This window comes from Larimichthys crocea, chromosome XIII (genome assembly GCF_000972845.2).
Source record: "Larimichthys crocea isolate SSNF chromosome XIII, L_crocea_2.0, whole genome shotgun sequence".
In the NCBI taxonomy this organism is placed as follows: Eukaryota; Metazoa; Chordata; class Actinopteri; family Sciaenidae; genus Larimichthys; species Larimichthys crocea.
Window position 1 is genome coordinate 33,430,151 of NC_040023.1, and position 25,212 is coordinate 33,455,362.

The 25,212-nt window shown below is 41.7% G+C and overlaps 2 protein-coding genes across 3 annotated transcripts in view; both read right to left on the minus strand.

The window, feature by feature from the left end:
• Positions 1-16,486: 16,486 nt before the first annotated feature.
• On the minus strand, positions 16,487-19,543 carry bola1 (bolA family member 1). Its single transcript, XM_019279081.2, has 2 exons — positions 19,391-19,543; positions 16,487-17,210 (listed from the first exon to the last, which is right to left on the minus strand). The coding sequence occupies exon 2, from the start codon at positions 17,185-17,187 to the stop codon at positions 16,735-16,737; it is 453 nt and encodes a 150-aa protein (XP_019134626.1). The 5' UTR covers positions 17,188-17,210; positions 19,391-19,543; the 3' UTR covers positions 16,487-16,734.
• Positions 19,544-21,012: 1,469 nt separating this feature from the next.
• The window catches only part of sv2a (synaptic vesicle glycoprotein 2A), a 44,945-nt gene continuing 40,745 nt past the window's right edge, over positions 21,013-25,212 (minus strand). For both annotated transcript variants that reach the window (XM_010749595.3, XM_027287323.1), the window contains exon 13: positions 21,013-24,696. In XM_010749595.3, coding sequence (XP_010747897.1) covers positions 24,513-24,696 — 184 coding nt within the window. In that variant the 3' untranslated portion in view covers positions 21,013-24,512. The remainder of the gene's footprint in view (positions 24,697-25,212) is intronic.

Below are 25,212 nucleotides of genomic sequence, written 5' to 3' on the forward strand. Positions count from 1 at the left end.
TGGCTGTGGGAACAGCTTTGACGTATAGAGTAAAGTATACATCATTAGCAAAGAACTGGCTGCGTTGAGGAAAAACAGAATTAGTTGGAGCACAGTGAGAACATTAGGGAACTGATCTGTGTTTAATATATTTTATAAACATGTTGCATCTTAATTGAAGTGTGTAAGGGAGCAACAAAACAGACAGAATCCAACTACTTCGTATAAAATAAACGCCTTTTTCTCAACTCCTAAAAGTTTTTATTTTAGCTTTTAATTTATTGTCTGACAACGCCGTGCACACACTCCTTGTCACTATTCCTAAACCTGGAAGAGAATAAGTTGCAAATGAAATCACCAACTTAAGCTGTCATCTAGATATATTGTGTCCTATTTGTTGTCTGGTGCTCAGAGGAGTGACAGGCCGTCAAAGGCTCCGTCCACGACCTCCAGTAAAAGAGGAAAGCTTTGGTCTTTGGTCTTTTCTCTCCGGTTCCCCATTATCTGTGTGACCCGTCCCCTTAAAACACTTCGGACGAGTGAAAGGTCCTGACTCTGCACTGAGCTCTGCCATAGATGTCAACCTCTGCTATTCAACCTGCACGCTCATGCACCCCCCCCACCTCACTGTAGGATGTGGAAGCACAAACACACACAGAAACCAAAGAGACAAACACGTATGTATAAAATATATATCTGGTTCTTTAGCACACACATACATCCACACACACACTTGATGAATCCATTGAGGTTTAAGGACACCATAGGAACCTGGTTCTGGATGAGCTGTCAACAAAGAAGAGGGAAACAACTGTATAAAAGCATCACCCCCCCCCCTTCAAACCCACTCACCATCCCTCCTCACCCACGGACTCTTTTCTCCCACTGACCACTGTTCAGAATTGCCCCCTCACCCCTGTGACCCCCCCATTGGGCCCTTTCACTCCGTGACAATGGCTGCCGGGGGCCGTGTTATTTGAGGCACTAAAGAGCCATCCCACCCGCCCGCCCCCAGGACAATGCTCACCCCCACTGAGAGCTTTCTTCCCCTCACCTCCCTAATGACAGGTTTCATCCTCTCCGGCCTGACCCCCGGGAGGGGCTGCGGCTCCCGGCTCGGCCCACCGCCTTTCTGCCTGCTGACCTGCTCCGCCAACAGGCCCGCCTCCTGCTCACTAATACACATATACACACTTTCACTCTCTCACATGGACTGTGTGCACGCCGGGAGCAGTGGTGCAAGTGCTGCACTTGAGTACATTTTTTACTTTATGTTACTTTATACCTCTACCGCACTACATAGAGGGACATTTTTAATTGAATACCACATTTAATTAACAGGTAGAAACTCCCTTGCTACACCCTCTTCTTCTAAGCGTGAAGGAGAAACTACAGTGGCTACAAAAGATGCAAACGGCCCTATCTAGAGCCAGTTTTTAGTTTGTCTGCGGAAGAGAATTTTAATTTCTGTCCGACTCTGTAAGAGTATTCTATGGCGCCCCATAAATCTGACATTCTGCACCTGTAAACTGTGTTTTCATTTTTCATTTTCACAGTTTGAGATCCAAAGATGTAAAATTATGTAATATTTCACACAAAAAAAAAAAGAGTAGGTAGAAGTCTAGAAGGTAGAAATGACTTCTTATTTGTACACTCTGATTCATTTTGTGACTCTCTGGAGGGGGTAAAGATTTGAGCACTTCTTCCACCCCTGATAGAGAGTTAGTTGTATGCCATGTGTTGTTTCTGTCTCAGGATGCTTGTGTGTGTTTGGGCCAGCTTTATACCTGCATTAGTAGTGGTACTTTCTAAATTTCTCATGTCTGCACTCTCGATTTTAGTGATCATATCCCTATATGAACAATGAGAAAAAAAAAAAAACTGGTGTCCTGTGGTTTTATTTCTTTCAGCCATCCTAAAATGAGACACATTCTCTCACGGTCTTTAATTTAAAGGTTTCCCAATCACCTGCAACTTGTGTTTTAATAGGTCTAACTATCAGTGCTATCAGTTATGACAATATTATACATTGTATTAAAGGGCGACAAGCAGGAACAGTCAGACATTCAGATGGTTTGTAAAGATGAAGCTACCACAGATAAGCTACAAAACAATTTGGCGGTTCAAATGTTGAACAATAGTTCAAGAGAAATATGAGTGTGTACAACTACAGCAAGTACAGTAGTTCAAATTTGAACCAGGTAGTCAGGCCGGCAGGTGTGGGGTATATTTACAATACTTCTACTGTAACTGTAACTGTGACTTTCCCACATAGATTTGACTAACCTGGGGGTTTATTTACAACCTGTTCTATGTCAGACCACTAAACTAATGCACAATGTTGTCATCATTAATACAACTGATGCCAAGAGCAACAAAAAATAAAATCCAAGTTGTAACAAACAATGTTTTTTATAATAATTTCATGAAATCTATTTTTATGTTAGGAAACCAAATGTTTTTTTTATGGCCTCTTTATGACAAAGGGCTTTACAGGCGTGCCATTCAAAACAGCTTTAATCACTTTTGTTTCCAGACGTGTTCGGACACAAGCTTTTGTGTTTCGTAGCCTTAAGACGTAACTGCCACGTCCACCTGTGAGAATCCGGGTCGGAGACTTCATTCATTCTCATTCATTAACAACTCACGGCCACAGAAAACACCTGGTTGGCAGGTATCAGTTAACAGTCAACAGTTTAGTCTCTCTCCTAAATAAGTAATAAAGATTTATTGATCTGATGTAACCCTGGTAAGAATACTACAGTATCCGTCTACGTTGCCAGTTAACTGTTTAACTGAATATAACTAAAACATTGCACTGTGAGGCATCACAGCCCCTCATCATGTATAATTAGCCCTTCCAATGGTTTACAAGTGTCATGCCAAAGAAATATCTTTGCAGAAAACACACGTGGATTTATCATTAAAGCAACATTATGTAACTTTTCTACCTTAAAATAACTTCATCATTCTGATGATACACTGACTTCTAATCAGGTGAATGGTGTTTCTGTCATCCCCACTGTCTCTGGGTAGGATCTACCCTGAGAAGCGATGCTTTATGGTCGCACATTGTTACGAGAATTTTTAAAGGAAGAACCCTTGAATAAGAAAGACTGGATTCAAAGTATCAAAGTTTAAGTTGAATTTATTATTCTTGTACAAGAAGGAGTGTTTAACAATGCAACACACAAAAGGGGTTACAGAGAAAAGCCTCCTCGAGGAGCTCTAACAGTTTGTTTTTATACATTTTTTAAAAATGGGCTGTCTTGGACATCTTCCCACTGATAATTTCCTTTTTTGGTTTTCCGCTTAGTAATGAACATCATGTTTCTTGTCCAAAATGACACTTCCCTTAACCTGTCTCTCTTGTCCTTGAACTATTTTTTAATCATCTCTCCCTGCCAGATAATTGGAGTGGGTGAGATATGCAAAAGACAGAAAACACACACGCTCTCTATAAGAGTTAAAACATCTGCACCCCAGTAACACACACCACCAACTATTTCACTGATTTTGGTGAAATTGGATATTTTAAAACTGCTGTTAACTATAACTACTGTTAGCTAATGTAAGCTCAGTTTGTTATCTGGCTGCCTGAGTTTAGATTTTTTATCATAAGTCATAATCATAACAAATGCACATGTACAGCGTGTCCATATTTACCACAGTGGGCTTTAAATTGTGATGTCATTTCTACATAAATGCTGCTTTAAGTTGGAAACCTGTCATCCCAACCTTCAGATGCTCTCATGTCTTAATTATCGCGTGCATCTGCACTACACACACTCTGTCACATTCCTGCATGAAGCATACTCAAGAGATTCCCGCAATTGTAAGGATGATGAACTGGTTGTAGTTCCTCAGCTGACAGGTGTAATGTCATTCTGCTTAAGATTCACACTGGAACGCACAGCAGCCTGTTCACCTCATTTAACCTCACTTCACACACAGCTTATGGCTGTGGACTGATGAAAACCACCTTCTTTTCTCTTGCCGGCTTTGGAAATGATTCAGCGCCTTCCAAACGCCCCAAAGGGTCACGAAATGTACTCAACACATTAACGCCCTGGCAAACTTTAAATTCAAGGAAGGAAAAAATGAAATTCAGTCGGACATTCTTCCGCATTATTCTCTTGGACAGCGTGTTAAAGGAAACCACAAAGTCATCACTTACAGGTTGTCACTCACAGACTAAAATAGGTTACCGGTCATTCATTATCTAAGCCTGAAGCAGTGCAACACCTTTTCTCACCGGGGAAATCAATCCCTTTGCTCTTATGTCATTTCTGTCTTGGCGATGATGATGTATCACTGTCGAAGAGTTCGGCATGTATCGGCTAGTTTAGCAATTAAACGCGTGGAAGGTAAATTACCATTAGCCAGCGAAGAGGACTTTCTCGAGCTGAATAATGACCGAGGGAGGGGAGAGGTGCTTTCTTTCAGTTGCATTGCGGACAAGGCAAACTTTCTTCCTGCCCTGCCCAATCCTGGTATACACTTCCTAATTCATCCCGGTCCCATGATCATGATCCTGTTTTAATCCTGAGTCATTATTTCCTTTGTTGAGTAATACAGAGCCTGTACCCTGAGAACACGGGACGATTTAAGGTACAATAGGTGAAGCCTGTAGACACCAAATTAAATTTGTGCTGAACATGATTAACAAATGATACATCTTGATGACCGCCGTGGTTAATAAAAACTGTCAGATACGACGAGCAAATACGACCCTTCACCCAATAAATAAATGTGATATTTGTTCGATATGTGAGGATAGTAAACCCATAAATAAACTGTAACTTTACAAAATAAAGAAAAGTAGTCATATGAGTGAAAGAAAGAGAAAATTGTACTGTATACCCAAATAAGCACGAGTGTCCTGAGTCTGCATCACATTATATGTGTGAAAAAATTGGACTTCTCTCTGGATTTTCAATTTCTCTCCAAATTCTTGTTGATTCTAAGACTGCAAAACCTGACATTTACTGTTAATGAATGAAGAATGATGATGAGTAACGATTTAATGAACACGTATCTGACTCTACTTCAAATATTGGTTTGAAATCCTCATGAGAGAGAAAGTGGCATTGTAAAATGATTCTGTGCAGCTTTGCAAAATATTAACTTCTTGAAGTTTGGTGGCGTATTTGCAGAGTGGGCCTATTTTAATTTGCAAATTGCTAGGCAGCCATACATGCAAGCTGAAATCAGTTACTATAGCTCCACAAGTTTCTTTCTATTTTTTGTGTTCTATGTCATTTACTGCCACTGGAGAATTACACATCATTTGTAATGCCCATGTATGTGCAGCTCAAACCCTTCTATTAAAAATACTTAAAAAAATACTAAAAAAAGGCCAAAAAAAAAAACCAGTGTTCAACCTGTTCATCAAGAACGTATATTATTGCCACCCGACACTGTCTTGGCTGAAAGTGGAACGGTTTTAAAAGGGAGCGAAGTTGGAGTGAGTGGCGGTGGGAGTGTCGCTGCTGCTGGGCGTTGAGGTGGAGAGAGGGCGAGAAAAGCAGCCACTGTGCAGCGGTGACATGAAGGCGACAGGGTGTGACAGGATGAGCCATCATCAGACTGCAGGGCGCACAAGTAGGAATCTTTCACTTTCTCACACAAAGACACACACACACACACACACACGTAAATATATACCGATCAGACAAATCGAATGTCAGTACCACTTTCTCATAAGGCAAACTTTACAAACGCTTTAGTTATATCTTATGAGGGTTATTAGATCAGTGATGAGGCATCATGTTGCTAAGCTGCGAAGCATCATTTATCCTTTCTCTTGCATGGTTTAATCAGTCGAGGGGAGCTTTCACAACCCGGCAACCCAGAAGTTAATGTTTTATGATCTTTAAATAATTAATAAATCAACAAAATCAATAAAGCTGACATTTTCTAACTGCAAAACGTTGACAAAAACACTACCAAGCGACACGTGCAGCACAAAGAGAGGCAGGTATACATGCAAGCATCAACTGGTTGGTGAAAAATAAAACACACATGCGGTGATCTTTCACACTGCTAACACTGTACCTGCATGCATTTACATGCACAACACTTGAACAGAGATGCATTCTCACACACTGGCAGGACCGAGCAGTTAAACACACACATATGCACATGCACACACACCTGTACAGTATACTGTAGATGTACCTGCTGCACGTAAATGCATTTCTGCCTCAACATGTGATCAGTTTGATAGTTTTCTGCTGATTTCTGTGTTTGAAACCACCTGAAAAATGCGAGCGCTCCTCGGTTTGGACATCAGAAATGTTCCTCAGGGTGTCAGGTTCACTGAACCGTTCTATATCGCACGTGACAATCTGGCCACTTAGCCTGAGGTTAGGCTGTTTATCAAGGTTGGCATTTACGTGTTCAGACTATTTTACTTAACCTGTGCATGGTCTAATTATGCAGGTGTGTGTTTGACCTGACAGGTATTGTAAACAGGCTTTAGATGCTGATACTTGTTGGTCATGGAGTTTACTATTCTGTAGCTACACAGCACCGATGTCACATATTATACCCACATCTTCACCCGACTCTGCTACAACTACACACACGCCTCACTGCTTGTCCAGAGCACCTCCCTGGGGGGTCACAGTGGCAAGGAGGGAGGGATTTCACGCTTGACCTTCCCCTCACAGCTTTGTGAGCCCCTTCACTCCTGACTTGATTCTCTTGACCTACTTGGTCATCCCGGAGCAAGCCACTTATAATACCTACATCTCACCCAGTAACACACACACACACACACACACACACACACACACACACACACACACACACACACACACACTCTCTCTCTCTCTCTCACACACACACACATCTGTCTCACACATCTGTCAGTCCCTCTGCAGGGCTCTTTAGCGGTGGCCTCGGACTGTGACTGATGCAAAACTTTAGAGATAAAGGTTTAATCCCGTTGTGCCGAATATTGTTTTTGTCCGCTTGCTGAATTCTGGGTAATGCATTTCCCTGGCTGTCCAATCCGTTTGCTTGTTTTTTTTAAAAATCCAAATCTCTTGTGATCTCTCGCGTATTTAAACATGTGTGGAGGACTACAGCATTCACATGTACTCAGATGACCTTTGTAAACATGCATTCTTGGTAAAACAAAAGAGATATTATATCTATTAATGCTACATCTCATTCCTCAAAAAATCCAGGACTGTTTGTCTGAGGCGGTACTACGAGGGTGTCATAATAATCAACCAGTAATTTGTTGTTAGAGTTTATCCATCGTGTGTTTTTCCTCTCATGATATCCCGTTAAGACTGCACTGTTCACAGCCTTTCTTTGTGCCAAGGTCTGGGGATTCCCCTCCTCTTCCTCATCCTTTCTTACCCACCCTCACCCCTCTCTACAGCCCCCCAGAGGAAGATGGACGGAGCGTTTGCAGCACTCAAGCAGCATCCATAACCCCCCCTTTTTTTTTCCCTCCCCTCTTGTGAGCACCACTTAAGGCCTCCTGTCTCACACTGCAGCCCTGCCGGTAGTTGGGAACCATTTTCTACTCAGATGAGCGCAAACAAAGACGTGTGCATGTGCGGGAGCGAGGGAAGAGCGACGCAGGAGGGAGGAGGAGGAGGAGGAGGAGGAGGCCGTTGGTGTGTTTGGTAAACAGCGAGAAAGCCACAGGGAGCGGCTACTCGGGAGGAGAGGAAGAGGGGAAGGGGAAGTATAGGAGAGGGAACGTGAGACGGGGGGCAGAAGGGGAATCGTACACTGAGGTATGACTGAGTCGGAAGCCGGTAAAGAGCTGAGTAAAGGAAATTGCAGGGGCTTCCATGTCACAATCCGCAGATGGGCTGATCACAAAGGAAGGGGACGGCACACCTGGCACTGAACAAACACATGTGTGTACACAGACACACAGCTGGAACTGTACTTGCTGCTCTATGTGGCACGCATGTGTCCCCCTGCACATACAATGTAACCCATCAGATAGTAGAAAGTGCAATCAGAACAACAACCAGAGCTCACTCACTCTGCATGCACGAAAGGCATTGCTCCTGCCACTACAAGCACACTTCAGAGAAAGTGTGCACATCCCTTAATGACACTCTGTAAGCTCCTCAGTGTTACCCTATTTTGAGGATATGAGGGTCGAACCCAAAGATGACAAAGCCTTCATATCAAAGCCCACACACTCCCAGTTTGACCCAGCTCTTCCCCCTGACCCTGTTGTTTTATTTGAGTCCTAATAACTCTCCTAATTAAACCCCCTTCCTATTATTTTTTCCCCTCCACTCCCCAGTAAAAGGACTGGGTTTCAAAGTGCTAATAAAATAAAAATGGAGGGGGCCCATTTCTTTATTTGTATGTGTGTGAAGAGTGTGTGGGAGAAGGAGGCAGGGAAAGGAGGGGGGGGGAGTTGGAAGGACAGAGGTTTTAGGTTCAGAGGGGGGTAAAAGAAACAGAGGTCAGTGGAAACAAAGGAGCGTGAGACCCTGGGGTCAAGCTGCCTGGTGTCCACAGTCACCGGGCTGGCGTTGTTGCAGGGCGAATGGCCCTGCTTGTATAATCGCCGGGGTATGTTTTGTCCACGAGTGTAGGATAGAATATATCACCGCACTGCTGACAGACGAACAATAGATCACGTTTTGTGGAAGTCCGAGTGGAGCCTTTCGCAGCTCTTTTCACTTGGCTGGTACATCTGGAAGAGCCAAGATTAACCCTCCGTTTACTGGCCTTGCATATGGATGACCCTGCTGACCCGACACTGCAGCTTCAACAATATCGTGTATGGGTTAATATAAGACTCAAAGACGCCCTATAGAGGTGCCATCAGTGAATCATCCTCTTAGAAGAGATTGGGATGCAATCAATACAAAAGTGTTGCGTGTTGCTGGGGGAGATTACCAACAACTGACTGTTCAAGAGAAAATTAAATGAGTCACACTCATAATACAATACTAATATAGCAAGTATAAAGTAGTTCAAGTCTTACTTTAACCCTTCTATTATATTTTAAAAAGATTACATCTGCTAAACTCACAAAAATATAGGAGAATATAGAATAATTTTATATATATGTACTATATCTAACAAACACTTGATGAACATTGCAAACTATGGCATTTGAACAATTCTTCTTTTGACCTGATGCTGTATTTTCTATTTTGTAAAGGTAAATTTCAACAGTCCACTGTGGAGCAACCTGATTGGTTGGTCCAATTCCTGATGGTAGACAGAGATGAAAACAATCCTAAGAGTCTACAGCCACTGGTGCCATGCCATTGTTCCGACGGCCCATTATTCCGAAAACCCCAGTTGTCCAAAAAAAACGTCCCACTGGACTGAAATCCCAAACACCCATTGCTCCGAAGGCTCATAGTTTGGAGTTTGGAGCAGTGGGTTTTTGTTTTCGGAATAACAGCCTGTTGGAAAAACAGGCATTCAGTCCAATGGGACATTTTTTTTTTGTACTCGTGTGGATTTCAGAATAATGCACCACTGGAACAATAGGCGGCCGTGTAGCCACACCAGCAGTCCTGTGAGACTGTGAGAGTTTGTCGATCCCTCACCGGATAAATTCAGTTGTTATGACAATGCTAAAGTTCAACAATGTTTAACATGTTCACTGTTTTAGTTTAGCGTGTCAGCATGTAAACATTTGCTAATTAGCAGTTGAGGCTGATGGGACTGTCATTAGTTTTGCAGACATGTGGCCATAAACCAAAGTACCGGGCCGATTAAAACCTGATTACGGCGCTCGATAAAATCTAAAGGAATCACTGAATGTATTGCAATTCATCCTGAGGGCGGCATGAATATTCATCTCATTGCAATCCATCCAGCAGTGTGTCAAGATGTTTGTCTAAAAGCCAAAGATTTCAACCTTATGGTGGTGCTAGAAGAAAAGTCAGTGGGATTCGTCCTCTGGGGAGCATGAACGTCTTTAATAAGATTCATGCAATCCATTTTACAGTTGTTGAGATATTTCTGTTTGCATCAAAGTAGCTGGACGATAGAAACAGCCACCCTGACAGGCTGCTCGTATCAGTAAAAACTGAAAAATAATATCTAACACAAACATTTATGCTTGTCATCTAAAACTCGGGTACAGCAGGTGCAAAGTGACACCATCACCCGCAGGACAAAACCCGATGCCAATCAATTCTTTTTTTTTTTTTATGATATTTGAAGCTCAGCCATAAATGTGCTCAATCTCTGTTAACTCTCCCTTTGGTTTTATGATGATAAACATGTCGGAGTGGAGGTTTATGAGTGTGGCTGGCTCCTTCTGCGGCAACTATAAAAACAGCTATGTGAATATCATATGCTTCATGTGTCTGCTGCATGCTCCTATATGCTGGCTGTCATTCAAGTCTCACAGAATATTCTTAAGACTGGTGTTTGAATAACTTACAACCTCTTGACTAAAAACATCAGCACTGAGTAATACCCACGGGGCGAAGCAATAACATAATATGGGTATATGATAATAGCTTCAGGCTGTGCATGAGATATAAACATGATCATATAGGCTATTGAGTACTCCAGGGGGTTAAGTGAATGTAATCCTCCTTGAGAGACACTGCTAAAGAAGGAGAGGAAAGGGAGGCAGAGAAAGTCATATGTCAGGGTTCAGTCATGAGCAACTGGGAGCCCCGGAGAGGCTGATGGAAGACTTGGGAACATGGAGCATGCTCAGCTCAGCTACACATAATAGGGGCTGTTCAAAGTGTTAAATGAAAGTTGATCAGAGGTCAAAAGAAGTTTATGAGGAGAAAGGGGCTTAAGGCAAAGAGGTGACTAGCCAAAGTGTGCAAACCAGGTCATAGCTTGCACAGAAAATGATGTGATTGACAGCGAGCGGAGATGAAGGGGGTGCAATAGGAATGAGGCACAGGTTCAAAGCTATCGAGCAGGAGTGGGAAGATCACAGGAGGAGAGCAGAAAGGTTGAGAGGGAGTTGAGTGAGGGTATATAGGGAGCCCAGAAAGAAAGCCTTGAAAGAGCCTTATCTGTGACCCATCTGTCTTGACATGCACACTCCTCCGGTTAGAGCCCTGGAGGGGAGGGAAGGCGAGCTGCATGTGTGTCAGTAACTGAGTGTGCAGGGCTTAGGGCTAAGGCCTTGGCCTGTGCACTCTGGCCCAAAAACCAGCCTAACCAGCCCCATGCTTTAACACCCCCAGGAAAAACTCCCATGACTTAGTGCCGGGATCATGTGATTGACTGAGCTGCACAGAGAGAACAAAAAAACACATTAACAAAAAAGGCTGTCACACATCAGCGAAGATACAGATGTTACTTTCCTTGACAATTCACTTTTTCATCTCTGCTGTCAGCTGATTTTGTCACAGACTTTTTTTTTCCAGTGGCGTCTCGTTTCTTTTTTGGTCATTTTGGGGTTAGATTCAGGATCACCGGATTAGCAACGGGGCAGTCTGATGACCACATGTGTATTCAGGGACTTTTTTTTTTACGTGTAAACAGTGAAAAACAAACAGAATCATGGATGTTTGAGATGTCATTGATATAAAAACAAACATACCGTAAATCACACATCCCATTAATGTTTATTCCAACCACTAAAAGCTGACATTCCAACACATATCTGATTATTTCCATTAGCCAACTCCAAGCTTTTACTTCTTTAGATGCAAGAAAGGTGAGGATACCTGACTGCAGATTCCTTTTGGGGACAGGTAGAGCTCCTGAAATTAATTTCCAGATCACCTACTTCAGCAGTTGTTGGCAATCATACATCACAGGACTGCATGTCCGTCATTCCTAGTCTCAAAAGAGTAAAATAATTTGTGACTGTTCAGTTAAAATTTGCATTTCACTTGATGCTGACTAACTGCTTTTACTCTCTGTAAGTTTACAGACTTACTGCAGCCAAATACACTTAAATCCAGATTTGGACCCAGTATTGATACAACAGGTCAAATCTCAAAGTGCACAATAAAAAAAAATGTCCAGTCTGTTTTTCTGCTGCAAAAACTCGTAAAAAAAATAACACATCAGTTGTGATTTGGAATTATCCCTTAACTGTCCACAGCAAATATCAATCAGTCCAAGTAGTTTTGCATCAAACCCAACCTCCTAAGATGTTTTGACTTTACTTGCATGTACAGCACACCTGGGAGATTTACCATAATGAATACCTGATGTGGCGAAGCAGTTAATTCCGCCTATAAAATAACTCCCTTCCTTCTTCCTGTGGGCCCCGACTGTTGTTTATCAAACGAGGTAACGTCCTGTCATGTGACCCCCTCCTCCCTCCCAGCAACCCACCTGTGTGGACTTTTCTCTTAATCCCCCCCTCCCTTTTAGCCCCCTCCTTGATTTTTTTCTCTGTGCGCTTTGAATACTTAGACTACTGAGTGTAACTAATTCTCCCACACAAGGATATTGTCTTCTCCCTATCTCTGCTTTTGTCCTTCCCTTTCAAGCCGGCTATTCACTGATTTCATTAGTTGGCGGTGTGGTGTGAGAGAGATTTGGCGAAGGGAGGTGGAGGGGGAGCTTTCCAATTAAAAGGCCTTAATAGCCTATTACCATCACCTTAAGTTCAACTCTGTTTTTTTTTTACAACATGAAACCAGCTAAAGATTAATCACTAGAGCAGTGTGGGAGCCTTTAAAAGCCATTCTGTGATTAATAAACTGTAATTAGGACTGATGATTTTGAGCCGCCTTCTGTAGTGGTTTATTGGAATAGTGGGCAACACTATTTTAATATTATTTGGACAAAGTGGTGCTACTTTTGGCAGTTTCCTTCTCCTTCCTTGTGCAATGACATCAGGTTTAGCATTAAGGACAATAAATGTAATGACTGTTGTTCTAGTGGGGGTTTTAAATGAAATGTGTTTAACAGACTGCTCTCCGTACACACATGCTGCACAGATCCTGCAGCTGACCAGGGGGCCTGAGGACGAAGCCAGTCCCCTGGGATGACCAAACCACCCTTTCTCAGACACCCATTTGTCGTACCCACCCCACCTCCTCCTTCTCCTCCTCCTCCCTCCCGATGGATGACCCTGCAACCAGCAGGGGTCAGCTGCGCAGAAGGAGCCCCCCAGCACCCCCAGCCCTCGGTCCGGAGCCGCAGTGTAAATCAGCGGCTGTTCATCGCGGGAACCCTGCCCTACCCGGGGTCTCAGCCCAGCCTGGCACCATCTGTCCCGGGGCTCTGACGCAGACGCAGCGCTGCCAAGGTGGGTTCCCACTGACCTGCTGCACCCACCAGGCCATATGGGCCAGAGCTGGGACTGGAGACAGATCCATCACACTGGAGTCTGGACCTGGTTAGAAGAGGCCTGGTGTACATCTACTGTAAATGACTATGAATGAGCTGATACAAAAGACAAATTAAACGTGAGTAAATGGAAGTAAAAGTGGGAAAATTAAAGAAATTCCAGAGAATAAAAGACAATCCGTCACATCGACACCACAAATACAAGCGAGTTGGAACATTCAGCTTTCTGACAGCTTTCTAAAAACTGGCTATAAGTCAATATTAGCACAAAATTAATATTTTTTGGAGCGATTTTATCACTCAATCTACTCAATTACTGCACTTACTGTACTATTGAAGGATCTTTTACTTTACTTTATTTGCATTTCATGCTACTTTATGTCTCCACTACATTTCAGAGGAAAGTATTGTCAGTTTTAATCCACAATAATTATCTGATAGACATAGTAACTAGTTACTTTTCAGTTGAATACTTAGATAAGTTAATTTGCCTCCACTTCTTCTCAGATGGTTTCATTTAAAGATCTGTCCGAAACATGGATATAAATTTGTGCGGCAGAACTTTGTTGTTTTGGGTTTTTTTTTTACTCTCCCATTAATCATCTCATGACCTCGCAGATTCATCTTGTGACCTTTTGTAGGGGGCCCGACCTCTAGCTTTGGAACCTCTACACTAATCTACTAAACTACCTAATTGTACATTAACATTAAAAAGCTACTTTCGCACTGATGCATCAGTATAACATGTAATAATAATAAATAAAAACCTATCATTCATAGCCATTTTTCTACAGGGTGAATGCTTTTACATCATCCCATTATGGAAAATCACTTTTATAATTTGGCGTTTTAATTTTAATTGGCCGCCGCTGCTTTTCATTACACTGACACATCTGAGCAATAACAACTTTAACAGACTCTGACATGGTGCATAACGACTTCACCTGCAAAAACAGGCAATAACAAAGTGCGGAAAGTGTGCTAGAGTTATCTAATCCTGTACAGAAGTACTGTTACTTGACATAAGTATTACTAGAGTGGAAGATTATTTATCGAGTACTTATGAAGTAGAGAAGGGTAACGGTGAAATGGTCAACTCACTCTGCGTGATGATCGGTAGGACTAGAATAGTGACCATCCTTTGTTCAGAGGAAAGTTTTCTCAGCATTTAAAGACAGTCCCCCCCCTGATTAGGCCATAATTGCACAGCTATAGGCTACTCTCACATTCTTGCTTTTATTGCCAAAAGCAGTTAGGTCGATTACTTTGTCCACATCTATTTAGATGAAAGCAAAATTAGTGATTATATATTACAAAACAAAAGAAATCCGGTCAGTTAGAGCAGTTGCAATTTCACCTCTGGCTAAAAGAAGTCACAATCCATTAAGGCGACCTGACCGACCCGGTTATTTTGCTGTATAACTGCCAAAGACTAAATAGGTGATGTACTAGTCACACAGGCAAAACACTCCAACCTTTTAAGTGTAAGACAAGTCTCTACACTCCACCTCATCACCCTTGACGACTTGACATCTTTTACCTCTCCATCATAACAGCACCTGGAATCGTGACACGTAAATCTTATCAGCAGAGACAGTCTGCGGGTCCCCGGGCAGTACAGCCCAGGCTTATTGCTTTCCCCCCACAGTGCCGACCTTGCTTCTTGCCCCCTTTAGACCCGGCTCTAATGGGCGAGCAAGGGTCATAAAGTGGTTGTGTTACTGTTTTCCTTTTTCCAAACCAGTGACACCAGTTGTTCACCCTCCTCAACCGCGGCCTTTTGTGAGGCCTGACAGGCTGTCAGTTCCAGGCGGAGGATGATTGTAGAGGACGACACGCATTACCTTGAGGTGACACTGCATTCCACTGAAGGGCTGTCTTTATGAGCTAACAATAACTTTGAATAGCTTTGCAGCAAAAGCATTAGAAGTTTGCTTCGGCTCTGTGCGTGTGTGTGTGTGTGTTTGGTGCTGCCTAATCTGAACAGGAAGAAGAAAAAAAAAATCTGTATCAGCATCTTGTAGATGATCGAGAATCAGGGTAAAGGCTCAGTGTTTGTTAGACTCCCACGGACAACTTTTGATTTATATTTGTTGTCTTATCGCTCTCGCAGGCTGGAGGAGTGATTTTTGGCCGTCATCAGGGTTGAGGGTAGGACAAGAAGACCTTCACAGTGACACATATAACCCCAAGGCAAAAATAGATGCCCACCCACACACACCCACACACACCCACACACACACAGTAAAGAGTGTGTCATTCTGGGAAGAAGCGCAAACTGCTGAACATTTTGTACTTTTTGTCTTCTGGTCTCTTCGGCCAATCACTGAAAGGATTAAATAATAATCATGCGATAAATATAATTGAGTAAGAATCATAGAACAAGTGTATCAAAGACTTTTGTCACCACTGATTAGACGCTCCTCCGTGTTAACTGAAACTATTTAGATTTTTAAGTTGATTAAATATCATCGGTGCTTCAGTTCCCCACAAATTCATCTTGTCGTATTGTTACTCGTTTGTGTCTTTAGTCGATCAAGTTACAATCATAAGAAGAAAAAGACTGATGTTTGACTTAGAAGTGAAATAATAAAGACATCTTGTTTTCATCAGCTTTCACAGCCAAGTCAGTTTGTCTTATACTTTGTGCACATACTGCCCTCGTGTGCTCAGCCAGTGGTACTGACACTGACCTGCCAAGTACAGAAATTACACGTAAACTAAATTAGGCCTTAGGTGAACTATTCCAACTGTTACAACAACTATACAACTACTATTCACTAAGCCAAATGATGTTAATTGTTTATTTGTGGCCTTATAGAAGGACGATGGTGAGAACAACATTTAATCAGCAGGAATATGAGGTTTACAGACTTGGTAAAAGTTACTTGAAGTTGCCAAGAGAGGAATGTACCACATGACTGACTTCAAATGCACTGAAGGCACACAATCTAAACTCTTCACATTCTTTTGCTTGGAGTACAAGAAACATATCACAAGAATGAAAAGAGGGTTAAAGAAGAGGTTGTAACTACAAATTATGATCAAGTGTTTAGATAGACATGGAAAAATGTGAACCGATTGCATGCATGAAGGAGGACGACCTGTTTCTCAAGACTGGAGCTTGCATGCGGTGATACTGCGTCATTGTTTCAGTCAAACACACCTCACGGATTCATAAATCTTGCCGTGTGATGGTACAGAACACTATAATTATAACTGACTTTCCTGCGTGGTATAAATTCTAAAACATGACTCGCAGAAATGTTTCAGGAATCCTGTTTATTTTCATTCACACATGGTGACCATCCATGACCTCTGCCTAAGGCTGAGAGCTACGAGCAGAAGCATTGGTATAGAAAGTTTCCTCTATATTGTATTGAATGAACAGCGGTGTAGTCCCAGTGCAAAATACCTGCAACCACCTGTAGTGAAAAGAGAAAATCCTCAGGGAACATTGAACATTAATCTTCATGTCTCTTCTTCACAGTAACCGCCTCATAGTCCACCTCTTTACTCTCGCCCGGCCTTCAGTTTCTCCTCCACCGTGTGATCTCCCTTCGAGCCTCCCATGCAGGGCGGACTCTTAGCGATGGTGGAGTTGCTCCCCCACTGCTCGGGAGTCTTTGCCTGGATGGCCAGTGCATGAACGCAGGTACTCAGCTCCTCCTTCAGAGCCTCGTTAACCAGACGGTGGCGCTTTATCAGCGGCAGACCCTCAAACTGGGAGCTAACAACCAGGACGCGGAAATGGGATTCAGAGCCGGGCGGCACGGCGTGCATGTGGCTTTCGTTGTGGACCTCTAAATGGTCTGGCTTGAGTTGGTCAGTCAGTTTTGTTCTGATAGCCCTCTCAACGGGCCGGCTCGGGTCTGGGTCCATGTGTGGTCTGAAGTGGGCCAAAGGCCGGCTTAAGGCAAGACTGGTAGAGATGGGCCGAGCACAGCGGAGGACACTGGGCAGCATCGGAGGTCGTGGCAGGAGACCGCCTATGAAAGCCAGATGAGTGTAAATACAGGTGACGTGCTATTATATGATCTGAGAGACGTTTGTGTGATCGGAGGTATTTGTTCACAAGCTTTGAGGAGTGTTAACACACCCTGCATGGATCATATTGGAGTTCCTTGGGTGGGTTTTATATTTTATTTGAACATAGAGCCATAAATCTAGTAGGTTATTTCTTATTAATGGAGTGTTATAAGAATTTCTTAGTGACCCTTCAATAAAGAAGATTGGATTCGAAGTATCAAAGTTTAAGTTGGATTTATTATTCTTGTACAAGAAGAAGCGTTTAACAGTGCAACACACAAAAGGGGTCACAGAGAAAAAGGCTCCACGGATATGATGCTCTCTAACGGGCTGTCTCAAACACCTCTCCATACATACAGACAGCATCATAACATCTTAGTTCCCTTAACCGGTAGTCAGCATATCCCCGATTGAAATGTCACCTCTCTGACCTGTCTCTGAACCTTGTTCTGTTCTGAACTTCCTCTATTTAAACATTAACCTGAACTTTACCTTGCCAGCCTTAGCAACAAAGACACATTAGAGAAGTGAAAACAGAACATGTAAGAAAGAGGAACTCACGTACACATTGTATCGTTTGAAACACGTGGCATCAAAGTGTCAATACTTTTGACAACCCTAGTATGCTTGACACCAGTAAGAGATCGGTAGTGCACAAACTGTCTTAATAAGTGGATCGGATATCAGCCACGATTTCAGTCTAATGTGTAAATAAAGACAAAGACTCATTCACCCTGTGGTATCCATCCATCTCCATCTGTATAATGATGTCACCTTATTACAGATAACTTTTTTTATTTTTTATTTTAGGAGTTGTTTCTAATGTTCTTCTATCCTGGAGGACGAGCTGTCTAACATAACTGAGACACTGTCATCAAAAACATGATGTATTGAACTGAACTGCTTGTACAGGTATACCTAATAAACTGGACTTTCATGATGGTTGACAGATGTCTCTGTCTACTGCAAAGATCATAACAACTGGAACCGTCGTTACACAAAACTAATGCGCTCACTTGAACTGGTTATAGTCGATCCAGGCTCTGAATAGATGTTTAGCACGGGTTAACTTCTCAACACAGTTAAATCCTACGCAAATGTTTAATTCCTCTGTACATATTTAAATTGATCTCAGGTTCATTTTAACGTATGGATACTGTGTTGTAGCTTAATTCTAATCTATGTATGTTTGCATGCTGCTACTGGATGCTCTATCTATCTGTCTATCTATCTATCTATCTATCTATCTATCTATCTGTCTCTCTCTGTCTGTCTCTCTCTCTCTCTCGGTCTGTCTCTCGCCCTGTCTGTTGTCTGTCTGTCTGTCTGTCTCTCCCTGTCTGTTTGTCTCTCTCTCTCTGTCTATCTGTCTGTCTGTCTCTCCCTGTCTGTTTGTCTCTCTCTCTCCGTCTGTCTGTCTTTCTCCCTCTCTCTGTCTGTCTCTCTCTCCCTCTCTCTGTCTGTCTGTCTGTCTCTCTCTGTCTGTCTCTCTCCCACTCTGTCTGTCTGTCTCTCTCCCCCTCTCTCTCTCTCTCTCTCTCTCTCTCTGTCTGTCTCTCCCTCTCTCTGTCTGTCTCTCTCCCACTCTGTCTGTCTCTCTCTCCCTCTCTCTGTCTGTCTGTCTGTCTTTCTCCCTCTCTCTGTCTCTCTCTGTCTGTCTCTCTCCCACTCTGTCTGTCTCTCTCTCCCTCTCTCTCTGTCTGTCTGTCTGTCTGTCTGTCTCTCTCTCTCCCTCTCTCTCTGTCTGTCTGTCTCTCTCTCTCCCTCTCTCTCTCCCTCTCTCTCTGTCTGTCTGTCTCTCTGTCTGTCTGTCTCTCTCTGTCTGTCTGTCTCTCTCTCTCTCTCTCTGTCTATCCTCTTTTGACCACTCAAATAAACAACAGCAGAAACGTTGTTATAACTATCACTGTTACCGTTACATGTAATCTCATTACCTGACATGTAACGGTAACACAGGCTGGTTTGTTTGTTTGTTAGCATTAGCATTAGCTGTTAGCTCTCATAACAAACGTCACAACAACATGTGAGAAACTGTGACGGTCACTGATAACAGCCCGGAGCTGCCTGTGTTTGATAATACACCTTTATATTAATAATATTTATATAAATAATAACGTGTGAAGTGAATGTTGCTACTCACCGTGACAGTTAAAGTCAGTTACGTCGTCTGCTTCTTCTTCTTCTTCTCTCTAAATGGCGGCTCACAACCGTTGACGCCATCTACTGTACCGGAGGAAGCTAAGCTAAACTAAACTAAACTAAACTAAGCTAAACTAAACTAAACTAAACTAAACTAAACTAAACTAAATTAAACTAAATAAAATAAAATAAACTAAAACTAAACTAAACTAAACTAAACTAAACTAAACTAAACTAAACTAAACTAAACTAAACTAAACTAAACTAAACTAAACTAAACTAAACTAAATAAAATAAACTAAACTAAAACTAAACTAAACTAAACTAAACTAAATGGACCGACTACTTAAATATAACTTAACTGGATTATTTTATTTAACCCGGTATCAAGTCAGAGTTGCGTCACTGACTAACCGTTACCTTTACGCAATTACGTCACCGGATGTGTTCTAGCACAGACGTTGTAGTTTTTAAAATAACGTTTTGTAGTCCTCTAGCAGCAGAGCTACAATCTATATGATTTTAACCATTTGTAGTATGTTCAGGGGCGCCGCCAGGAATTTTGGGCTTCATGACAAAAAAATCTAATTGGGCCCCCTCTGTGCAGCTGTTGTCACCACATCTCTAGGACCTAACTATCCCATCAGAAGCTTTACATGTACATAACTCTGATTAAAGGCTTGCAACTGTTTTGCGTCTTGTAGTTCAATACATACTAGTACTAGCACAATATTTACTGCTGGTGATTTGTACATGCATGCAAGTCTGCACACAGTATGCAGTGCAGTTCATGAGTCAAAGCCACCATAAAAATGTGCTAAAGGACATTTTTTATTTAACTTTTACTGCCTAAAACACATAAAAACAAAGAGATAATTGATTTCATTATTATATTTGAAATATATATACTCAATGATGATGGTTTAATCATTTTATATTGGTGTCCCTGTCAGTTGTGGGGCCTTGGAATTGTCCTAACTTTTCTGCCCCTGAGTAAGTTTATCACAACAACAAATCGGCAGTAGCTCAGTCCATGGGGACGTGGCTTGGCTGGTTCAAGTCCAGTATGAGATAAGTATGGTGATGGACTGGTAGCTGGAGAGGTGTCAGTTCACCTCCTGAGCACTGCTGAGGTGCCCTTGAGCAAGGCACCGAACCCCGCCAGAACTGCTTGCAGGGCGCTGCTCTTGGGTGGCTGCCCATCATCACTCCATCATCTCTCTCCATATTTGCATGTGAGCCATGTGTACATAAATGTGAGTGGAAAAAATAATTTCCCCTTGAGGGAATAATACAATTTCTATAAAGAAATGACCCAAAAAAAATGACATAATGATTTTTAAACTTGTTTATTCTTCATGGTTCTTTGTCATCCATTGTGATTTCAAAGGGTCAGCTGCACAGCTCAGTGCAAACCCAATCAAAAATCAACAATGAGAAAATATAAGAAAAAATCTCACACACCTTGAAACAGAACGGATGTTGTCACATTTAGGCTAACTATGATTCATAACCGGTATTTAACATTGATGTATTTACTTTTAGTTCATTCTCATTTACAAAATACACAAAATCAAAGACAACATACATCATTGTTCATTTATACTTTTTTTTTTATATATATATATATATATATATAACTTTTTTTTCTATTCATGGTTCCACAAACAGTTTCTATACTTACAAACAATCAACTACAGTTTCTACAGCACAGTACAGTGACAAAGGTGATAAATTCTTTGTTACATTTAATTAATGGCAATGCAATCTTATTGACAAAAGCTTCAAGACTCAGGGTTGTTTTAGAGAGTACACACGAATGTTAGCTGTTAAAGTCCTGTGTTATTATTAAGCCAACACTCTCACGCATTTTAGTGGACATGGCCAGCATATAGTAATGTGCTCCAATTCCCAATAGCTTCAAAGAAGAGAATAAGAGACAAACACTTATTGCTTTGTTAACTTTTTGCACTCACGATTGACTGTTGCTCAGGCAACAAGTTAATTATACAAAAAAACCCTGTAACATAAGCTAAGATATGTATCTACGAGAGACAATTTCGACTTGGACCGAGCCTGAGCCGAGTCACCGACACAGGTTGCTTTAACAGCAATCCATGTTGAACAAATACAACAGTTATCTTGACATCGTTGTTCTTAATTTCATGGGTGATACAGGACAACATACAGAGAGAATAGGACTGCTGACGCTTAGCTTTTATATTTGTACAGTTAATGTGCATTTATATACTATCAATGTGCTTTTTAAGGGGGGATCTGGACAAATTTTTGCTTTCTGACTTGCTGGCCATTTTTGGCTTCTGAAGCCATCGTTTCTTGCAGTTTTAAAACAAGAGCACCTGCACTCCTAAAAGACAGGTTCTCAGATGAGTCGTGAAAAGTCTTCATCGCCATAATCAGTGCAATTGTTCTCGTTTCACGTGATGGATGGCTGAAAATCTATTGCAGGACTGACTGCAAATTTCCAAAAAGGGGTCAAAAGGTTTAAAGAGCTATCTTATTAGTTACATTATAAGTACTTTTATTTACATATATTCATATCTATAACAGAGAATCGATGGTGTAATGTGTAAACTCAGGCCATACAAAATATTTGGCAATAATTAATGAGAGATGGCACACTCATAGATAATGGGTCAGATGTCAAATTTAGAAGTGGATCGGTGTGAGGCGGAGGGGGGGTGAAATGTAAAAGGGGTAGGTCGTCAAAGCTCGAAGCACCTATGTTCACAATTGCATTCACAATCTTGTCATTTGGTAGGTTTTGGTCTTTGTGCTCTTGCTAAACAACTCACCTTAGTCTTCAATAAATCTCTAGCAAGGCTGCATCAGAATCTGTCTTGAAGAACTCAAGGCATTCACAATTGTGCATGTACAACAGTGTACATTTAGTGCAATGGGTTGTCTATTTATTCAACTGTCTTTGAGTCTACGTATGGCTGCTATCCTACAAAATGGCAGTTTGGTCGAAATTGTTTTTTTTTTGTTAATCTGACATGTTAATGATTGTTTTTCTCTTTTAAAATGCAATTGTGAACATATCACGCTTGCTTCTCTAGATCAGGGGAATGTGGCAATAAACTTCGCCTACACTGTGCTGTTACCAGTGTGTGGGATATATGACAATCAGCCCTTGGCAGTGAGTTCTCTACGGTGAATCTCATGCTATATCTAGCTACACAAATAAACACAAAAGGTCCCAATGCACTCGAAACCCATACCCTCATTAGCGCAATAATCCTTATTCAACTGCAATTAATCCTCACTGTTCGACGCGTCACATGCCTCGAAGACACACACCAACTTTGCTGAAACTTTTGGTGCAATATTTTCCAACAATTTCTAATATTTACTCTACTGATGCTAAAACTCTTTGAGGCTGTCTAGATCCAAGAGCATAAAAACATGTCCAGTATGTTACTATGACACCATGTTCAGATATCATTAAAAGACAGCTACCCCACAACCTTTCACATATCAGAATAGTGTTTGTGAAATGTGAAATGGTAAAAGACATAAAAAAATCAATTAAAAAAAAAAATCAATATTGCACTAAGAAGCACGCTCACATTAATATAAACATTCAGTTCACACGAATAATTCGATTATAGTTTACCTGTCATCTCTTACACACTTTGTGCCAGCACTGAACCGTCAAAATAAAAGTGTTGGCTTTATTATGTAACTTTTTTTTTTAAATAACCCTTTTGATTACCTGCTTTTTCCTCACATGTGTAATATATGTTAAGTTATTAAAGGATCCTGTGGAGTGTGTGTGGAGAAGACTGTGGTAAGGTTCATCAACCTTCAACATCAGAATAAAAGCACAGGCTTTTGTGGGTAGTAATTACTCAAATATTACAGTAACTTCAGCCAAACAAATTGACCATCAGATGCAATGTGTCCAAAACGCTGTTCACATGTTGTACTCTCAATTTTTCATAAATTTACATACATACTTTGTGACATGCATAACACCCTCCAAAAAACAGATTTTATAAGAGGCAAACATACTGTAAGTCTGGGAGGAGAGGTACTAAAAAGGCATTTCTTACAAAGGGATACACAGTATGATCAAAAAATGGTGACTGAGTGTGAGAATCTAAACATTTTCATCAAGTCAAGAAAATGTCAGGGACGTTCACACTGGCAAATGGTTGTGCTTAAAATGTACATTTTTAACAAACAGCTTCATCTTTGTGATGAAAAATGAAGATGGGAGACACGTATCCATTATTTGATGATCTCGTGACTGCTCAGAGGTGATCAGAAACAATGTTTTAAAGGGAGGAGGGGCTTGATTGATCTCCTTATCACATCCTAACAAACAACAAAAGCAAACCTGGAATGTTCTATAATCTATAAAATGGCAGTTAGTCTGTACACCAACACAAGACCTCAGGAGATAAAGAATGAGGACAGGTCTTTGTTTTGTTTTTTTTGTTTTTTTTAGAGAAAGCCAAGAGAGTTGTGTCTTGGTTTTACCCCGGCAAAAGTCAAAAATGCTTCAGATCAAGGCATAAAATGTCGCATTTTTGATTCTATGTCCAACAAATGGCAAAGTACTCAAGACTCGACAGGTGAGTTGAATTTGCTCAGAAGAATGGAGGTGACTACAGAGAACTCTGCAACAATGGCTAGTGGTCATTTCTATGAGTCTATTTGCATGGCTCGTTATCAAGAGCCCCCATCCCCTGACCTCCAACCCCGGGTGTATGCTCTTATACTGGAGGGACAGAATGTCAATTCACTATATAAGGGAATAAAGTGTCACGCTCCCACTGAGCATTTAAATATAACGTTTGCATCACCAATTCTCAGCTCAAGGCTTATACAGGCATACTAATGATTTGTCACAGCTTCACTATTCGTGATAGCATGAAGGGGAACCTATCAAATAATCACCAAACCCAAATATTTACAGCAAATTTGTGTCTCTCTTCTGTGTTGTCTCCTGTCAGTATGTGCACAAACTTTACTATATCATTACAAGGGAGGGGTTAGAGGGTAGGATGTAGAGGGCTCTTGAGCTGTTCATTCACAGTGTGGCGAAAAACTCTTCTGCCCCCCTCCCCCCCTCCCGGAAAGTTGTTGGCGCCACACTATTGCAGCACCTGACCTCGCGTCTCTGGAAGTTTGAGGGCCAGGAAACTGCCCGCCGCCAGCGCCCCCGAGGCAAAGAGGATGGGCACGGCCTTGGTGATACCAACGAACGAGGTAAAGATGCTTATTCCTAAAACAGCCGCTAACTTACAGAGGGCGTTGAGGAAGCCAAATGCCGTGGTTCTGAGAAGAGAGAGAGAGAGAGAGGACAGATGAAGAGTCAGTCAGGAAGAAAAGCAGTTTCCTAATTTCTCAGAACTTAATTATCATTCACATATCTTTTTTTGTAAAGGCTGCAGGGACTCCATGTAACCAGAAGGTGGAGCTATGTCATGTAAAATGAAAATTCAAAAGCTGTTTCCACACTGGGCACAGAGGGGCGACACAATATACAATAATATAAATGTTTTTGCTTTAGTACAATGTTTAAATTGTAATTCACATAAATAGTTAGGCTGCATTTCAGTGCATCAAGTAGGATTTACATATTCAGCTGTTAGGTTGAACCCAGAAACTAAGAGCACTTCTACTAAAGCCATTAGGTGGCAACAAGACAGCTAAACGCTCTACGTCACACGCACTACCAACGATTTCACCCCACAATGTCATCCATCCCTGCAAGCCAACCAATCATCGTAGGGCAACTCTCGTGACATCATTCAACACGTCACTCAGCACCACTGACCGTGTCTTCACATT